This window comes from Carassius carassius, chromosome 26 (assembly GCF_963082965.1).
Source record: "Carassius carassius chromosome 26, fCarCar2.1, whole genome shotgun sequence".
Classification (NCBI taxonomy): domain Eukaryota; kingdom Metazoa; phylum Chordata; class Actinopteri; order Cypriniformes; family Cyprinidae; genus Carassius; species Carassius carassius.
In genome coordinates, this window is record NC_081780.1 from 22,126,473 (window position 1) to 22,145,279 (window position 18,807).

Sequence of the window (18,807 nt, forward strand, 5' to 3'; positions counted from 1 at the left end):
CTTTATTATCGATAGGATGGCTGTATCCTTTAGCACACGTTTCATGGTCCGTGTGGCAACTTGCATTTCTTCAAAATAGTCGTCTACAGTAAAATGTTCAGAGCAAACGAAATACTTTGTGATGGTGTTTACAGGTGTGTTTGGATCTATTTCCAGAGCAAGTAGCCATCGATTCATCAGGTCAGCGTTTGTGGTTGGAACTCTATGAAACATCATAGTAATACCTGGTCTTCCCTGTTTATTGTCGCAGTTCTTTACAATACAGCGAACACACATGATTGTACACTATAAATCTACTATCTAGTAATTGCTGACTCTATTACTCCAACTCTGAGCGAACTCTCTTCTTCTCACCACGGCGCGTCTCGGGTGCTGCGCTAATCACTCCGCCCAAGTAGCCACTCCACCTAAGTAACGTTAGCTGTGCTCCTACGCCTAGTGAGAATATAGTTCCCAGTATTTATACGATTAAAAATGCTCTCTTTCTCATATAGCCTTGTTATTTGTGCACGCTGTGACTATACAGATCACAACATGTAAATAGGAAATTGTTTGCATTATTTTGTCACTTATTGGGATTACTATGCTACCAGTATCCATTTGCATCCAGTCTTTGTGCTAAGCTAGGCCAGCGGTGGGTGCGTCAAATAACACTTACAGAACGCACAGAAATGAAAAAGGTATGTATGGACTTATCTAACTCTGGGGGATACTGTGAATAAGCTAAAGTCCCAAAAAGTCGGAGTGTTCCTTTAAGTCCTATTGTACCAAATTTTGGTTGCAGTTCCACCAGAGTTCCACTGGGGGCGATCCCCATGAGTGCAAAATGAATGGGAGTCTATGGGGCTAGACGGCTAAATTTGTCCATTTCACCCGATTGCCGCTGAGAAATATAAGATCTGATTGTAGGTTTTGCAAGTTCAACATGGATTATAGATCGAAAGTGAGTACTTATGTCCTTTCGATTTCTTACAGGTTGAGTTGTTGTTGCCCATAACATGCTAGAATTCTGCTAATGAACGCTGATTGGTCAGTGAAGGACTGATTACGACCAGAGATACCGCTTGATGGCATCCGAATCAGAATCAGCAGGATCAGAATGTTAAGGCGGACTTTTTCGCCCAAGTTTTTCTTTTCAACGCAGAAACTTTTTTTTTGGTTGCGTGCACTTTTATCTGCCTATTGCAATGTATGTACTGTGACATTTACACAGAAAATAAATTGAATTTGAGTACTTGTTGTGTTATTCTTGTGTTAAGAAATACCGGATACATATGGTATAGTATTGCCACCTTAAAAAACCACAAGCAAATGTCATACAATAGTGCTAAATATCACTAAAGGAAAAAAATGCCTCGCAGGTGTGCAATGATAAATTGTTCTAATAGTGGGCAAGGGTTGTCCTATTTCTCATTTCCCAAGGATTAAAAAAGGTAACCCATGTGGACTGTGTTAATTGTCAAATCCTACCTGAATTTACAGTGGTTCACGTGGGAGGGAAAGTTGGCCAAATGCCAAGTTGGCTAATGTCCAAAATCGGCCAGGTTGCGTGGGCTACCACAGATCGTAACCATACGTGTTGTTGGGAGGGGGACTCTTCCCTTAATCGACAGCCTATCAGCGAGCGATACACCAGGATTGCCGTAAAGCAGTATCTCTGGTTGTACGATGTGTATGACGTCATTGGCATTTTAAAAGACTTTTTAAAGCAAATAAGTGACTCTAAAAAATCTAACACCCAGCAATGTGTAATTTCTTTGCATCTCCTTTCGAATACAACATTCAAATTACTAGACAAAAAATTATATCCTGAGAAAAGTGGATTTTGAGGGGTATACCGCCATTGACCTCCATTCATTCTGCACTAGTCCTGTGAGCGCCCTCATATGGAATCAGAGTGGAACTGCAACCAGTTCAGAAGCCGGAAGTGTAGTGAGAATGAAACTTCTCGTCATATTAAGACATTCTCTGGCTAAACCATGCAGTTCGAGCCGGAAAGAGAATTGATTAGTTCATCTCATGAGTCTTTCGGGTCGAGTCGTTCCTTAATCACGTGACAGCCCCATACGCTATTTCTGACATTTCTGTCACTGTGTTTTTGTTACTTTTTCTTCAGGATCTGTGGTGTGTTATTATTTTTTTAATAAATAAAACCCTGTTATAAATAACATATTGATTAATTTGTCTTTTTGACTGTCTATCAGTAAATAAACACTAGGCTACATAATAATATAATAATCCAATCCTACAATATAAGTATTTATAGCCTAGTTTGTTCATTCTTAATACAATTTTGAGTTTGCTGGTATATAATAATTGCTTTTCCTAGGCAAACTTGACATTTTGGTCTAATATATGTACAAGAAGATTGCTCAAAAAGGACATAATGACATACAACAAGTTCATTTTTGAAGATTAGAATCCACTGTAAACAAACAAAAAAGAAACAGAAAAAATCTCTTCATCACTGTGATTTCGCCATCATGAACAAAATTTAAAGCATAACCAATAATTATAATAAAAATAATAATAAGTACTATGCACCCATTTGTAAGAAAGGTTGTAAATTAATGAATTACTCTAGCCAATGTTGTCACGTCACGTGACAAAAGAACTAACAACCCGAAGACCTGAAAGATGAACTAATCAATTCTCCTTCCGGCTCAGGTTGCATTGGGCCTAGCGTACGGAGCTGTCACGTGATTAAGGAGTCAAAAACCCGATAGACCCGATTTATGAACTAATCAATTCTCTTTACGGGCTCAGACTACATTGACTGACACAGGCAAATTACTACCTTTGAACCTATAGAAAATTGCGCATGCGCGACTAAACGAATCACTCCCCGAGACGACTCGTTCTTCCCGAGTCAGATTAAAGATTCGTTCAAAATGAACGAATCGTTCAAGAACGACACATCACTATCTCCTTGATCTTTTGTGATTCGGCTGTAGAAAGGTTTGTTATTTTCTAAGCAGTTAAAGAGGTTTTTCAAAGCATTGTTTGTTTGTTTTTACAAGCGATTTAATATTTAATGGATGCAACATTGTAATATTTTGTCTGAGGAAAGCGAATCTACTATCAGAAAAAGGTCGTCTCCTTTTGCGTGAAATCAGTTTATTGTAAACACTTGAAGGCTGCAAGAAAAGCAAACATATATATTTTATTTTAAATCGTTTATTTGTCAAACCTTATAACAGATTTCATTGTGTCTACAGTGGTGTGTCAAAAGCTGTTTTTGCAGAGCCAGCCCCTGCAGAGTTTAGTTACAACACACTTTTGTGGAAGTAATACAGATTTTAATTTATTTTATTTTATTAATGTTCTTATGTTAAAAATGATAGTGTGTCCAAACACACAGGGGAAAAAACCTACCGGTGAAGCAGCTGAGATCTACATGACATTCAGTTATAAAGATGGAGTTTATTAAAGAGGAGAAAGAAGACTTGAGGATTGAAGAAGCATTCAGTGTCAACAATGAAGAAGATACTGAGGAAAAAACAGGTTAGATTTCATTCTCAAAGCTCAAATCAATAACTTGGTCCCTAGTATGTTTTCTTTCACAGTAACTAATAATATTTTTGAAGTGTGTCATATGAGTAGCTTAATTAAACCCAATATCAATTTCTGAACTAGAATGCAAACCATTCATTTCTGTTACTTAAAGGGCTCATATGCAATTTCAAGTTTTCCTTTGTCTTTGGAGTGTTACAAGCTGTTCGTGAATGATGAGCTTTGTAAAAATCAATAATGTAGAGTATATTGACAATAATGTGCTTTTTGAACCTTAAACCATGTAAACATTGCATTACACCATCACTGTTATCTGTAACATGGTCATATGATGCCTTTAAATATGAAACATTATCTAATAAAAGCATTTATTTTGCATAGATAAGACTGGCTGATTGGAAATGCACATTCATTATCTGACAGTAGTTAATTTCAAATTAATTTGTTGTAATGAAATTGCAGCTCTGCACTGATAGCTAGTTTGAAACTGGCAGCACTCATATTTATCCATTGAAATCATAATAGTCTTTTGAAGCTTAATTGGCACATCACCATAGGCGTCGATTTCGGAGGGGGACGTGTCCCCCCCAGATTTCGTCATGAGTCATTTTGTACCCACCACTTTTTTTTTTTTTTTTTAAACCTCGAGTTCTGCTGCTGCGCTGGCTACACGCTTTTCTGTTCATTAAAACTGCAACAACTGTAACATTGGGATACGTTCTAGGTTGGGGGAGGGGGAGTCATCGTGTCACTGTTATTATTTTCTCTATAGACGGTTTCAACGGCAACAACATAAACAAACGTTACTGCGCATGCGCGCTTTTGTAAACCTAACTTAACTTCCGGTAGACTTCCAAATAGAATCAATAACATCAGCCAAGTCCCTCTAGAGTAGATATTTTTTGATAACAAACAAAATATGTTTGCTGCATGGATCAGGCGGACTTAATGAGAATGCAAATCCATTCTTTGCCAAGAGGAGATGTTTTAAAGCATAGACATAAAGCGCGAGAAATGGAGGTTTCCCCAGTAACAGCTGTAAACAAAGTACGCTCACACACGCTGCTTTATCAGGCATATAACATGCAAGTCTTCCTTCAGAAATACAGCAATATAAAAAACACCTGTGCCTCGTTTTGATATTTAAACATATAAATGTAAGGGATTATTATTATTAAACGTGCAGTACATAACGTTACTCATGTTTATTCAGCGAAGCCTTTTTGAAAATCGATCAGTTTTAAAATTGTGGTGAGTTTCCAAAAATAAATAAATGTATGGGAAACACATCCTGCAGCACAACCACCTGAGCCCTCAGTCTACTCATCGCCTTGACTTTAACCGCGTTTGTAGAAGGCACTGCAGCCAGACCGATATACACAACACAGACCGGAAGTTAACTTAGGTCCAGGCGCGTGCGCCCGATGAAACCGTCTATATGACTATCGCGCTTCTTTTTTTTAAAGAATGTTTTTCAAATGAGTTGACAGTTTGGAATGGACAGTGAACGAGCGGGAACGAGGCTACCTAGTCTTTGCTGGGATTGGCCAGAATTTCTGGCGAATGTATCATAGACGAGCAAGTCATTTAGCCTTCATACAATATCACAAGGTTGCATCCTAGTGCCATGGACTATAACATATCAAAGTGATAACTTGTAGAACAAATGGATGTTGTTGTACATACAGCAAGGGTCTGCAGACCATTGACACAAAGGTAAGACGCGATAACTTATGTTTATTAAGATTTGCTGGTATTATGGCTAGGTCTTGTGCATTTGCACACAAGGGATCGGCTGTTTTAATTCTTCTCTTGCAATTAATGTTACGTTAGACTTCCTTAGCCACCAACTTAATTAGCTAGTTACGGTTTGCGTTCATACAGCAAGTGTTGGGGGAGATGATTGTTGAGTAGTCAGTATCTTGTTTAATTATTGCTTGAATCTATTGCTGAATTCTGAAATAGTTGTGATGATGATGATGATGATGATGATGATGAGGAATGGATCAAGTTTTAGTCAAAATGCCTGATGTAGATAGGATGGATGCATGTTGTTGTGAATTGAGAGCAGTCAGATCATGGTGTGATAGTCAATAGTGTTCATCTGTGCTACACGTATTTTTGCTTTTTCAATCTTGATAAAATTTGTAGTGCTTAAGTTGTGTTGTGTGTAGATATGGTAAATTGTACTGGGAATTAAATCAAATTATTACATGGCTTGGTTGAATTCCACTGTAGAATGAAGTCTGTTATTTCTTGATAATAACACCGTTGCCATGAAAAACAGAGCGTTGCTATGGACGCGGCAGGATTCTAATCGTAGAGACGGAACTATTTTCTTTAGCGGAAGCAATACAATCGTGTTTAAATCAATAAACTCTTTTTTAAATCAATATTTTGTGTCAAATTATTGATTTATTTGGTGGGTAGCCATGTAATAAGCGGGATAATGTAGAGCGAGGCCCGATTTTGAGTTAGATTTTTTTCCCCGTTTTCAGTGGTTATAACAAAGCAACATGAAAGAGAAATTTGGTAATCATTGTTTAGGTACATTAAACCACGTCATGGCCATGTCATATTGTCAACATGGTACTTATATGATGATATGAAGCAGATTAGTGGGTCATATATCATATGTCTAATGCTTTGTACGGCTTTCTTCTTCATAAAACGAGTCGGACATCATCACATTTTTGTATACATTTTTATTTATTTACATTAATAAGATACAGGACGTCTTTCAAAACATGACCTGCGCGAAAGAGAAAAAAAAAAAAATGCATCATTGTACCCACCACTTCTGAAAATGCACTTCTGAATGCGTCTCTGTCCCCACCACATTTCAAACCAAACTGACGCCCATGCACATCACATTAAGTATGGTTTCTGGTTTTCATCCCTAAATTTAAGACCTCTTGGGAATTTAATTTATACCATTAAAGGTATTTAAGACTTTTTAAAGATCCGCAGAAACCCTGTAGTAAGCACTATCTTTCTGTTGTTCTCCCTCTGTTCCTATACTTAAGTGCTAATGCTCATTCAGAGACTCGCTTGCTGTTAGAATGAGCCTTTATCCAAAAATGAATATTATATATTATTTTTTTTTTGCATATAAAGAAATTGTTAAATGGCATTAAACAACACACACGTGTCTTGACACCTGACAGTAAAGCATAGATCACATTTTATCTTCATGATTTTGTTTGTATAGTATCTTTAATATGATGCAGTTTCATGTGTTTCATGCGAAATATCATCACTTTGCTATTACATACAGAACTGAACTATTTTAATAGCTGAAACGGTAGTATAAACTGTTTAGGTACCGTTTAGCTGTTCAGATCAGACACTAGAGCATCCCTTCATTCAGACACAGTGGAAGATCTGATAATTTTGCTGCTAGAGAAAGTGTGTCCAGCTGGTTTAGGCAAGGCCAAAGATCAAGAAGGACAAACTACAGGAGCTGGCCATACGAGGGGCATGTGACTGCAGTGGAGGATAGTCCATAAGACATTGAGCCATGAGATGTTAAATTTGAAGCCCTTAAAACACTTAATTTAGATTTTCTTTTTATGTAATTTATCTTGAGATGTTTTAAGTTTATTTTCAGCTCAGTGAAACACTTTAAGCACCAACACTTTTTCAGTAAGTTATCTTTCTTGCAGAATTTTGCTTTAAATAAGAACTTTGTTGACCAGATTGTTAGTTAATCATTTAGGCTACAAGTCAATATTGCCTGTATGGACAGCGATGGGGAGCACCTAACTTTTGTAAGTGCAACAAGTTAGTCTAGAGCCCTGATAATTTTTTTCACAAACTCTGGTAATCAAATGATCATGCAGAACATTCATGTTTAAATTGTCTTTTTGCAGTTTAATATTCATAGACAGTCTATATATACAGTCGTGGCCAAAAGTTTTGAGAATTACATAAATATTAGTTTTCAAAAAGTTTGCTGCTAAACTGCTTTTAGATCTTTGTTTCAGTTGTTTCTGTGATGTACTGAAATATAATTACAAGCACTTCATACGTTTCAAAGGCTTTTATCGACAATTACATGACATTTATGCAAAGAGTCAGTATTTGCAGTGTTGGCCCTTCTTTTTCAGGACCTCTGCAATTCGACTGGACATGCTCTCAATCAACTTCTGGGCCAAATCCTGACTAATAGCAACCCATTCTTTCATAATCACTTCTTGGAGTTTGTCAGAATTAGTGGGTTTTTGTTTGTCCACCCGCCTCTTGAGGATTGACCACAAGTTCTCAATGGGATTAAGATCTGGGGAGTTTCCAGGCCATGGACCCAAAATTTCAACATTCTAGTCCCCGAGCCACTTAGTTATCACTTTTGCCTTATGGCACGGTGCTCCATCGTGCTGGAAAATGCATTGTTCTTCACCAAACTGTTGTTGGATTGTTGGAAGAAGTTGCTGTTTGAGGGTGTTTTGGTACCATTCTTTATTCATGGCTGTGTTTTTGGGCAGAATTGTGAGTGAGCCCACTCCCTTGGATGAGAAGCAACCCCACACATGAATGGTGTCAGGATGCTTTACTGTTGGCATGACACAGGACTGATGGTAGCGCTCACCTTTTCTTCTCTGGACAAGCCTTTTTCCAGATGCCCCAAACAATCGGAAAGGGGCTTCATCGGAGAATATGACTTTGCCCCAGTCCTCAGCAGTCCATTCACTATACTTTCTGCAGAAGATCAATCTGTCCCTGATGTTTTTTTTGGAGAGAAGTGGCTTCTTTGCTGCCCTTCTTGACACCAGGCCGTCTTCCAAAAGTCTTCGCCTCACTGTGCGTGCAGATGCGCTAGGGTTGTGCCGATAGAATCGACGATCGTCAGAGATATCGACATAAGCAGAATTCTCTGTTGATAATCAAGACGATATTAGGCTCATTTTCCTATTAATGTATTAGATTATAATAATAATAACTATTAATTTTATTTTTATCAGGCTGCTTATTATAATTCGGCTTTTAAACTGCCCAGCTATTTCACTTAATTTCCCTGCCCGCATTTCACACGCGCAGGAGGATTACAGCATGTAGTCGAAGTTGTAACGCTTTGACTCGGATAATTCATTAAATCCATGCAATGAAAGAGATAGAAAACGACGAGTTGGTGTCCCACACATTTAATGGCTGGTATACGGCAACGCGCTCTTCTCATACATGAGAGATTAACTCTTTCTTGGTGTCACAAATAAAGTAAAGACAAAATAATTAACAAGGCGGCAGAGCGAATTTATTATCCATAGTGCATGGTTCTCACGCAGTCCTTTTCTTAAAGACTGATCACTTAACTTATAAAACACACTATGTGGTGATGATGACGTAGAAGGACTACGTGAGAACCACTATGGATAATAAGTTCAATCTGCCGCCTTGTTATTATTTTCATGCACACCGCACTATAATGTGATGCATGCAAAATACATAGTTTTGGCCGTTACAAAGTCTCCATCCACAAACAGACGTACATTGTCTGCAGATATAAGGTATTTCATTGCACTTTAACAAGTAATCTGAACGGCCTATATACTGTATGTGCACTATTTTAAACGAGCCCTCACTGAGTTTAATGCCACAGTTATGTTAGAATGCATCTCATTCTTGTTTCTGTGCCGGTGCGTCAGACTCGTCATGAGGCGCGCGGTCCAGAGCGCATCAGTTCAATTCAACTTTACTACAAATATATCAACTTACCTGTTTTAAATACTTTATATTTAAATGTTCGTTTATGCCCAATATTAGTGTTTAACTGTTTGACTTTAAATGAAATCTGCTATTGATTTTCACCGTTGACTGATTTTGCAGAACATTTAGACTGATAACTTCCCTGCACAGATGCGGACGTGCGATATGACAGTTGCGTCCGACTATGTATGAACTAGCTGTTTTAAATACAGTACTTTTATATTTAACGTTAGTTAAATCAGTCAGTATGTTTGAAAGTAATTTTTTTTTGATTATTGGTGACTCCATAGGCTCTCTCTCTCTTGCACCTGCACGGTTTAAACCACTCAATAGTTATGCTATGACAAGAACAAAGAGTCTCTCTCTTGCTCCACCCATGCTCGATAATATTGTGTATCGTCGATCTCACGGGCTGACGATATGACGATTTGAAAAATGACCATATCACCCAACAATAAGATGCACTCACACCTGCCTGCTGCCATTCCTGAGCAAGCTCTGCACTGGTGGCACTCCGATCCCGCAGCTGAATCCTCTTTAGGAGATGATCCTGGCACTTGCTGGACTTTCTTGGACGCCCTGAAGCCTTCTTTACAAGAATTGAACCTCTTTCCTTGAAGTTCTTGATGATCCTATAAATTGGTGATTTAAGTGCAATCTTAGTAGCCACAATATCCTTGCCTTTGAAGCCATTTTTATGCAATGCAATGATGGCTGCACGCATTTCTTTGCAGGTCACCATGGTTAACAATGGAAGAACAATGATTTCAAGCATCACCCTCCATTTAACATGTCAAGTCTGCCATTCTAACCCAATCAGCCTGACATAATGATCTCCAGCCTTGTGCTCGTCAACATTCTCACCTGAGTTAACAAGACGATTACTGAAATGATCTCAGCAGGTCCTTTAATGACAGCAATGAAATGCAGTGGAAAGGTTTTTTGGGGATTAAGTTAATTTTCATGGCAAAGAAGGACTATGCAATTCATCTGATCACTCTTCATAACATTCTGGAGTATATGCAAATTGCTATTATAAAAACTTAAGCAGCAACTTTTCCAATTTCCAATATTTACGTAATTCTCAAAACTTTTGGCCACGACTGTATATACATACACACACACACACACACACATGTATATGTGTATTAGGGCTGGGAAAATAAATCGATGCATCGCTAATCGAGAAATGATTCCGCATCGATTCTGAGATTTTCCGAATGCATCGCGATTCTTTCTTGAATTGATTCTGAGCTTAGTTTTGGACAGCAGATGGCATTGCATGCTTTAAAAACAGCCATACTCTGCCCGTTTTCAAATCCTTACAGACACTTGAAACTAAAATAATCATTCATAAAATTTAACAGTGTTCACAGTGGGCTGTGTTTACATTAATCTTGCGTCATAAAAGCATTCATAGCTGAGGTAAAATAACATTACTCAGCCAAAAGCACAAGTGCTCTTTGGTACCCTTCTTCATGAGCATTTGAGTGTGCGGATAAAAACTAGATTAGAGCAACATCTGCTGTTAAAATCTATGTTCAGAATCGCGATGCATTCTGAAAATCTAAGAATCGATCCACGAATCGTCCCAGCCCTAATGTGTATGTATATTAGTGAAAGTGAAAGTGAAGTGACATTCAGCCAAGTATGGTGACCCATACTCAGAATTTGTGCTCTGCATTTAACCCATTCGAAATGCACACACACAGAGCAGTGAACACACACACACACTGTGAGCACACACCCGGAGCAGTGGGCAGCCATTTATGCTGCGGCGCCCGGGGAGCAGTTGGGGGTTCGATGCCTTGCTCAAGGACACCTAAGTCGTGGTATTGAAGGTGGAGAGAGAACTGTACATGCACTCCCCCCACCCACAATTCCTGCCGGCCCGGGACTCGAACTCACAACCTTTCGATTGGGAGTCCGACTCTCTAACCATAAGGCCACGACTTCCCTAAAGCACATCCCTTAGGGGTGTGCTGGTACAAGTATCGGTACCGAACTGTTCCCTGACAAATTCCAAATGGAAGTGATCATCCTTATCCCCTTCGAGTGGGGACTTTGGAGTAAGCAGGGCACATACGTGCCATTATGTAGTCGTTAGGAATGCACTTGGCAAAAGGAGCAACATAATTTCCTCTTTATCTTCAGCTAGGATGTTCCCGTTACAACGCAACACGTGTCCATCAGCAGATTCACTGATGGACAATGACAAAAACAATATACATTTTATATTTTATAAATTTTTATATGTATTAGTTTTTATAATTATATGCCATATTTTTTTTTCTTTTAAAAATATAAAATGTATGTATGTTTATTTGAAACAGTTATGCTAACAACAATAACAAAACATTGATGACCATAAAACAGCGACATCTGCTGACGGTTCAGGGTTCGACTTGTGAGTTCAGAGGTGGTATTCTGCATACCTTGGTTGTAACAAGTGGTTATTTGACTTACTGTTGCCTTTCTATCATCGCTAACCAGTCCGCGGTTGTTTTTCATGTCCACGGGTTGAAGCAACCCCAATCCCAAAAGCATTATATTTAGCCCCTTAAATTTGAATTTTACCAAGGCAACCCTGCCAAAAAACTTTATCCCGGGGACACAATTTTTATCGGGGAACCCCCTGGAAACGTCATTGTGCTCGTTTTGGACTAGTTTTGAGAAGCAACTGGGCAGGCTTTGTTGTGAAAGCCTGGCAACCCTGATCTGAATGCACATGCTGGAGATATACTTCTAATCACAGGAGTGCCTTTACTGACGAGATGCGCATGAAAATCGCTTTAGATTTTTTGCACAGCCCTAAAATACATCTTTTCATACAGACTACAAAATTAAAGAATATTACAAAATGAAGTGGGCCAGTTTTCCTTATTTTATCATTCATATATATTAAAAAAGAATAATAATAACTTGTTTTGGTTAGCTATAGTCTATTTACTGTTGATTTGCAGGTCTCCAGACTGCGACCGACTACATTTTGTGAGCGGTTGCACTGGCGTGACCTCAGTATTGTTCAACGCATAAAAGCTGCCATTTCGGTTGCATATGAGAAACATCAAAAGACAACTAATTTCGAGTGTAGAGTCTGGTTTATACTCAATGTGTCAGCAGGAGAGCAATGGTGCTTGCAGCAAAAATAATGCAAGTATTGATTGTATTCATGCTAAAGTAAAAGACCGGTTCTTAAACGTGAGAAGGTGAACATGTTGGTATTTTTGTGTGGGGGGAAACATGCAAACAATGTCACCAGCAGCAAGTTTAGTTTTAGTTTTCTTTTAGTTTTGTTTTCATTTTGAAAAGTTAATCTTTGCTGTTTACCTCACACTATGCTATGGAGTGTAAATCATTTAGTGTAGGTCTATGCCATGCCTCATCTTAATCTGTTTTTTTTTTTTTTTTTTTTTTTTAATAAACGTTTTGTAAGTTAGTTTGCCATTGAATCTTTCTTTTTTATTGTTGTTGTGCATTTTAATAAAAAATAAAAATTAATCCATCTTTTTTTTTTGGGTGAAAATAGGTTAAATGTGTACAGATTTAAGCAAAACAGACAATTATCTATTATTGTAAAACAAGATTGCGAAATCGAAAGTGAAATCATCCGAAGCCGGGCTTATAACATAGATAAAGAGGAACTCCCCACAAAATTCAAATCACAAATAATAATACTTATGAAAAAGAACGGGTTGAATGTTAGCCACTTTTGTTTCTATATAACTATAAAACTACGATAAAAAAAGTTAATCTGCATGCATTGATTAATAGCATGTAAAAAAAAGTGCTTGTGCGACCAACTGAGAAAGTTAGTCAAAAAAGATCGACCAGAGGGAAGAATGAGTCTGCAGCCCTGAATTGCCCAGCTTCCTGTCATTGATCCCCCTCAGCAACTGCGTTCAAGGGAAGTCGTGGCCTAATGGTTAGAGAGTTGGACTCACAATCGAAGCATTGTGAGTTCAAATCGGGCCGGCAGGACTTGTGGGTGGGGGGAGTGCATGTACAGTTCTCTCTTCACCCTCAATACCACGACTTAGGTGTCCTTGAGCAAGGCATCGAAACCCAACTGCTCCCTGGGCGCCGCAGCATAAATGGCTGCCCACTGCTCTGTGTGTGTGTTCACTGCTCTGTGTGTGTGCACTTCGGATGGGTTAAATGCAGAGCTGGAATTCTGAGTATGGGTCACCATACTTGGCTGAATGTCACGTCACTTTCACAAAATTCTCTGGTGCTTTACTTTTAAAGCTGCAGTCCATACGTTTTGTCTCTGTGGCTCCATCTCTGTTTAAAACCTGCAATTGCAGTTATTTTGCGGATTTATTTTCCTATCGTGGGCCTTGCACCAGCACAGCTCCAGCTCGGATTAATTTTATGGTTTTAGGAGTAACTTATGTGTGGCTGTCAGCCATCGCACCAGTGTGGATATTTACTGTACTTCGGAACAGATCCCGACCGATATATCGTTTAGCCGTTATTATCGGCTGATATGAGTCTGTCACTGATATGAAACTGATTAAATGCTTCTGAGTGGTATAATTATTTAGTTTGTCCTGTCATGCTCCATTGTTTGCTACTGGCAACCCAGGTCAGTGAAGTGCAGATATAAGCGGATGAGTTCAAACTTCACCCGAGTTCGCTGCTTCAAATTATCCGCTCACCTCCCACCTACACCTATATCTGATTTTCACATTACAATGATTCTAAATGATGATGACATGATGAACGGATGGCTCATTTTTAACTGCAGATTCAGTCACGTTAGAGACTAGAGCTGATCTGTGCATCACTCCATGCATCTGCGGCACATTAATACCTGCGTTATGGCCCCCGGAGCTAATCATGGCCATTCAGTTAATGCTGGGGTTTATGCCACGGCCCAGAACTTATGCTTATCACATCGGTCACATCACAAGGTGCAGAGTGACAAAATACAGCTCACGTCCGGTGTGGGATAGAACCCATTATAATCATTCATGTCAAGTACAGTAAATATCCACACTGGTGCAATGGCTGACAGCCACACATAAGTTACTCCTCAAACCATAAAATTAATCCAAGCTGGAGCTGTGCTGGTGCAAGGCCCACGATAGGAAAATAAATCCGCAAATAACTGCAATTGCAGGTTTTAAACAGAGAAGGAGCCACAGAGACCAAACTTATGGACTGCAGCTTTAAAAGTAAAGCTTAAAATTAATAGCCACTTCATATAATAATTCTATGAATATATTTTATGAATTATTGTATAAATATAATATATAAGTGGCCATAAAAATCTGGTAATTTTGTCTTCATTGCATCAGATATATGTCACTTTGCTCACAGCTGATCCAGGTTCGGTTTGCGATCTCTAAACCACAATAAAACCTGCTCTCGAGCAGAGTAGCCATGTAGCATAAGTTAAAGTACCAAGTTAAAGTCCTAAAATTAACAATACTGAAAGGTTCTGAGATTTCAGTTGATTTAATCTTTGAAATCGAACAAATCTTAGTGCATTGGAACTAACTTGCATGTTGATTTTAAAGCTTTATGGTTGTTTTGATGCTTTAGTGCTTATTTGTATTTGTCTTTTTTTTCTCCACTTTAGACTTGATGGCTTTGAAAGAGGAGAGACCAGAATCAAATGAAATAGAAGAGAAAGACCAGTGTGAAAAACATCATGATTCCATAAATGGAGAAAAATCTTTTAGTTGCACACATACATCTTCACAGAAAAAAGTTCAAATGAATAGAAGTAATTTCATCTGCTTTCAGTGTGGAAAAAGTTTCACTCGAAAAGGAAACCTTAAAGCCCACATGAAAATTCACACCAGTGAGAAGCCATACACATGCTCCCAGTGTGGAAACAGTTTTACATGTAAAGGAACCCTTAATAACCACATGAGAATTCACACTGGAGAGAGACCTTACACCTGCAAACAGTGTGGGAACAGCTTCTCGCGAAAAGGAAGTCTTAAGATCCACATGAGACTTCACACTGGAGAAAAACCTTATACATGCCCTCAGTGTGGAAACAGTTTTACATGTAAAGGATCCCTTAAAACCCACATGAGAATTCACACTGGAGAGAAGCCTTACATCTGCAAACTGTGTGGGCACACCTTTTCACGAAAAGAAAGTCTTAAGACTCACATGAGAATTCACACCAAAGAGAAGCCTTACACATGTCCTCTGTGTGGAAAGAGTTTCACACGTAAAGGAACCCTTAATGGCCACATAAGATGTCACACAGGACCCCACTTCTCACAAACAGAAGGTCTTAAGACTCCCATCAAGAATCACACTGGAGAGAAACCAAGGGGTTCAACAAACAGGAAACGCCTTAAGAATCATGTAGAAACTGACACTAGAAAGAAGCCTTTTATGTGCCATCACTGTGGAAAGAGTTTCACACTTAATGGAAACCTCAAGGTTCACATGAGGATTCACACTGGAGAGAAGCCTTACACATGTGATCAGTGTGGAAAGAGTTTCAGACATAACGTAACGCTTAATTACCACATGAGGATTCACTCGAGAGAGAACAGTGTTCAGTGTCGTCAGTGTGGAAAGAGTTTCACAGACAGTAAAGAACTAAAGACTCATGTAATAACTCACCATAAAAACCCTGGAGCAGATACATTCATTTGCAGTTACTGTGGAAAGCCTTGCATAAACGCAGCAAACCTTGAGATTCACATTCGAGTTCACACTGGAGAGAAGCCTTTTAAATGTATCCAGTGTGGAAAATGTTTCTCGCTTAAAGGAAACCTTCACACTCACATGAGGGTTCACACTGGAGAGAAGCCTTTCAAGTGTCTTCAGTGTGACAAGATTTTCAGATATCAAAGAGGCCTGAAATGTCATTTGAAAACTCACTCTAGAAAGAAATTGCAGAGTTCTGGGAGTGACCAGATGTTTCGAAAAAGAAGCGATTTCAAAAATCACCTGCACATTCACTCTAGAGGAAAGAGATTTAATTCTGCTCAGTGCAGCAAAAAAATTCTATTGCCGTCACACTTACGGATGCGTCTGAAAAGTCATGTCTATATAAGACCCTATTGGTGTTCTATATGTGGAAAGAGTTTTAAATGGCTCAGCAATTTAAAATGGCACGAGAAAATATGTATTAAGCTATATTTCAAATGTTTCTAATATCGCTCATTCATTTGATTGAGTTTAAAACATCCAAAATGTCAATTATTAGTTTCATTAATGTTATTAACAATTAATATTGTAAAATATCATTTAAAGTTGTAGATTGCTGTGAAATGCCTCAGTGTAATGAAAATGAACAATCATAAATGAAAGGACATAAATGGAATGAAATAACACAAATTGTATTATTTGGTTCAATTTGTGTTTTAAACGTTTTCGTTGAACCTGAATTTGGCTACTGTTGGGGTCCCTGTGATGACATCTTGAAGCTGGTCCAAGTCGTGGGTTGTCTTGCAGCTAAACTCACACAATCTTATGTTGCAGCCTGATGCTAAAGTGAATTAAACCATAGACTATAGGAATACAAAGAAGGTTAACTCCTATACTTATGAATGGGAGAAACTGCAATGTGTAATATGACTTTAGAAGCTCCGGTTCCTATAGAAACTGGAGGCTAGACCAATTACGCAAATTCAGCGAGCAGTTTTTGAGATTTCAGGATTGCCTCATTCTTTTAGATAGGACTTGGTCATGTTTGAGCTGCCCAGAGGCGTTGCAAAAATGGCCACAGAGTGAACAGACTTTCCTTGAAAGGGTCTCTGTTTTAACAGCACCCCCCATAAAGCATTAAGAGACATGACCACAAACTTATTGTTAATTATTGTAAATAATTAATTCACAAAATTTACCATATGCATGAATTTAATCACATTTGTCATTATCATTTTTACTAAAAAAAAAATATCTGAGGTATCTTCAGATATTTTTATATGAGTAAAAATGATAATGAAAAATGTGATAAAAAAAAAAGTTATGCGCAAAATTGGAATATCGCACAAAACATTTGCGAACATGCACCGTTTCTATCAAACGAGTCACTGCTCCGGATGTGTGTTCACAGGGTGTGTGTGTTCACGGTGTGTGTGTGCACTTTGGATGGGTTAAATGCAGAGCACGAATTCTGAGTATGGGTCACCATACTTGGCTGTATGTCACTTCACTTTCACTTAGTTTTTACTTTACCATTCCATAACACAAAGTCACATGACTTTTTTGATGCACTTCTCCCATTATTCGCATTAACCCTTTGTTGCACAAGTCAAAAACCACCTCAAGTGAGCAAAAACATTTTGGTAAAAAAAACTTTGGCAAAAGCTGTAGAACAACATCAGAGGCATTGTGTCAAGCTCTTTAAGAACACCCTTTTGACAGCAGGTTTGGACAATGAATATTTAAAATCTCACCTGATCAGCATTGCCACAGATGGGTCATCAGTCATGACAGAAAGAGAGAGTGGACTGATTGCAAAGTTGAGAAAAGACTTCCCTTCATTGAAGAGTACTCATTGTCTTGCACACAAACTAGACGATGCATGCAAGTCTGTAACTGGATGTAACCACTTAGTATATATTTTACCACCAATCTCCAAAAAATGCCAGACTGCTCCATGATGCTACCACTCACGTTATAATCTCACTGCTGAAGATTGGTCAAATTTTCTCCATTTGCTGGGTTGCCAGCAGTTTCAGCACTATCAGAGCTGTTTGGCAGGACTTTCCAGCACTTGTCACACAAATGCAAAATGCTTCTGTGGATGTTTCCCGCAATGATTTGGATCGGCGGAAATGCAGAGGATTATTGAGGAAACTCGGCAGCAAAGTTTTTGTTAAAGACCTTGCACTGATGAAAGATCTGCTGTGTGAGTTCCAAAGCCTTTTCCTGGAACTGCAGAATCAAAACACAATCTCTCACTGATCCCAGTCGGTGGACTCATTTGACTATGGAGGTCCTGCAGGCCAGGAAAGGTGTTATTTGCTTATTGGTTAGTTTGAGACGAAAAAAAGCTTTAAAATGTCTTAAATTCGCTGTTGTAGGTCTTAAATATTTTTAAACAGGTCTTAGTTTTCCGATGTCCATGTAGCGCTACCTCTAATGCTAATTTCTAAGTTTCTCTCTTTTTTTTTTCAATGGTGTTGTACAGTAGTTCTTTCTTCCACTAGTCCAAATATAATTTGCTCTATTACAACTACAAATTTGTACAAAGTTTCTCTTGGATTGCACCACAGATGTAAAGCGGATTTAATTTTTTAGCTATGGGGAAGTGCAAGTTTAGCGATACTTGGCTTGAAAAAACTGAATTTAAGGGCTTGGTTAAAGCCAGTTGCCAACAACATATTTGAAGCCTACTGCTTAGTATGCAAGAAATTAAACTGGGAACATTGGGTGTACGGGTGAGGGAGTCTCGTGCAAAAAGTGAGAAATAATTTGTAGTAATAGTAATTAAGTATTAGGACAATTGTATTGAACATTATATAGGCTTTTATACATGGTTCATTGGGCATAGTAAAAAGTTTGGACATTGAATATATACACAATTAATAGAAAAAGGAAGGGTGGCAGCATTCACAGTATAATGCATGCTACTTAATTTCTTGGTTAATTTTGAACAACACC

At 38.4% G+C, this 18,807-nt stretch overlaps 1 protein-coding gene across 1 annotated transcript; it reads left to right on the forward strand.

The window, feature by feature from the left end:
• Nucleotides 1–2,910: 2,910 nt before the first annotated feature.
• LOC132105971 (gastrula zinc finger protein XlCGF26.1-like) lies at nucleotides 2,911–16,725 on the forward strand. The gene is made up of 3 exons (XM_059511555.1): nucleotides 2,911–2,958; nucleotides 3,362–3,504; nucleotides 14,804–16,725. Exons 2-3 carry the CDS (start codon nucleotides 3,417–3,419, stop codon nucleotides 16,348–16,350), a joined length of 1,635 nt encoding a protein of 544 aa, XP_059367538.1. The 5' UTR covers nucleotides 2,911–2,958; nucleotides 3,362–3,416; the 3' UTR covers nucleotides 16,351–16,725.
• The last annotated feature ends 2,082 nt before the right edge of the window (nucleotides 16,726–18,807 follow it).

What these genes read in the sequence shown, in the direction of transcription:
- LOC132105971 (XM_059511555.1), top strand. Translation starts at nt 3,417, where the DNA reads ATGGAGTTTATTAAAGAGGAGAAAGAAGACTTGAGGATTGAAGAAGCA. An exon ending in AGATACTGAGGAAAAAACAG is followed by an intron (nt 3,505 to 14,803) that starts GTTAGATTTCAT and finishes TCTCCACTTTAG; the next exon opens with ACTTGATGGCTTTGAAAGAG.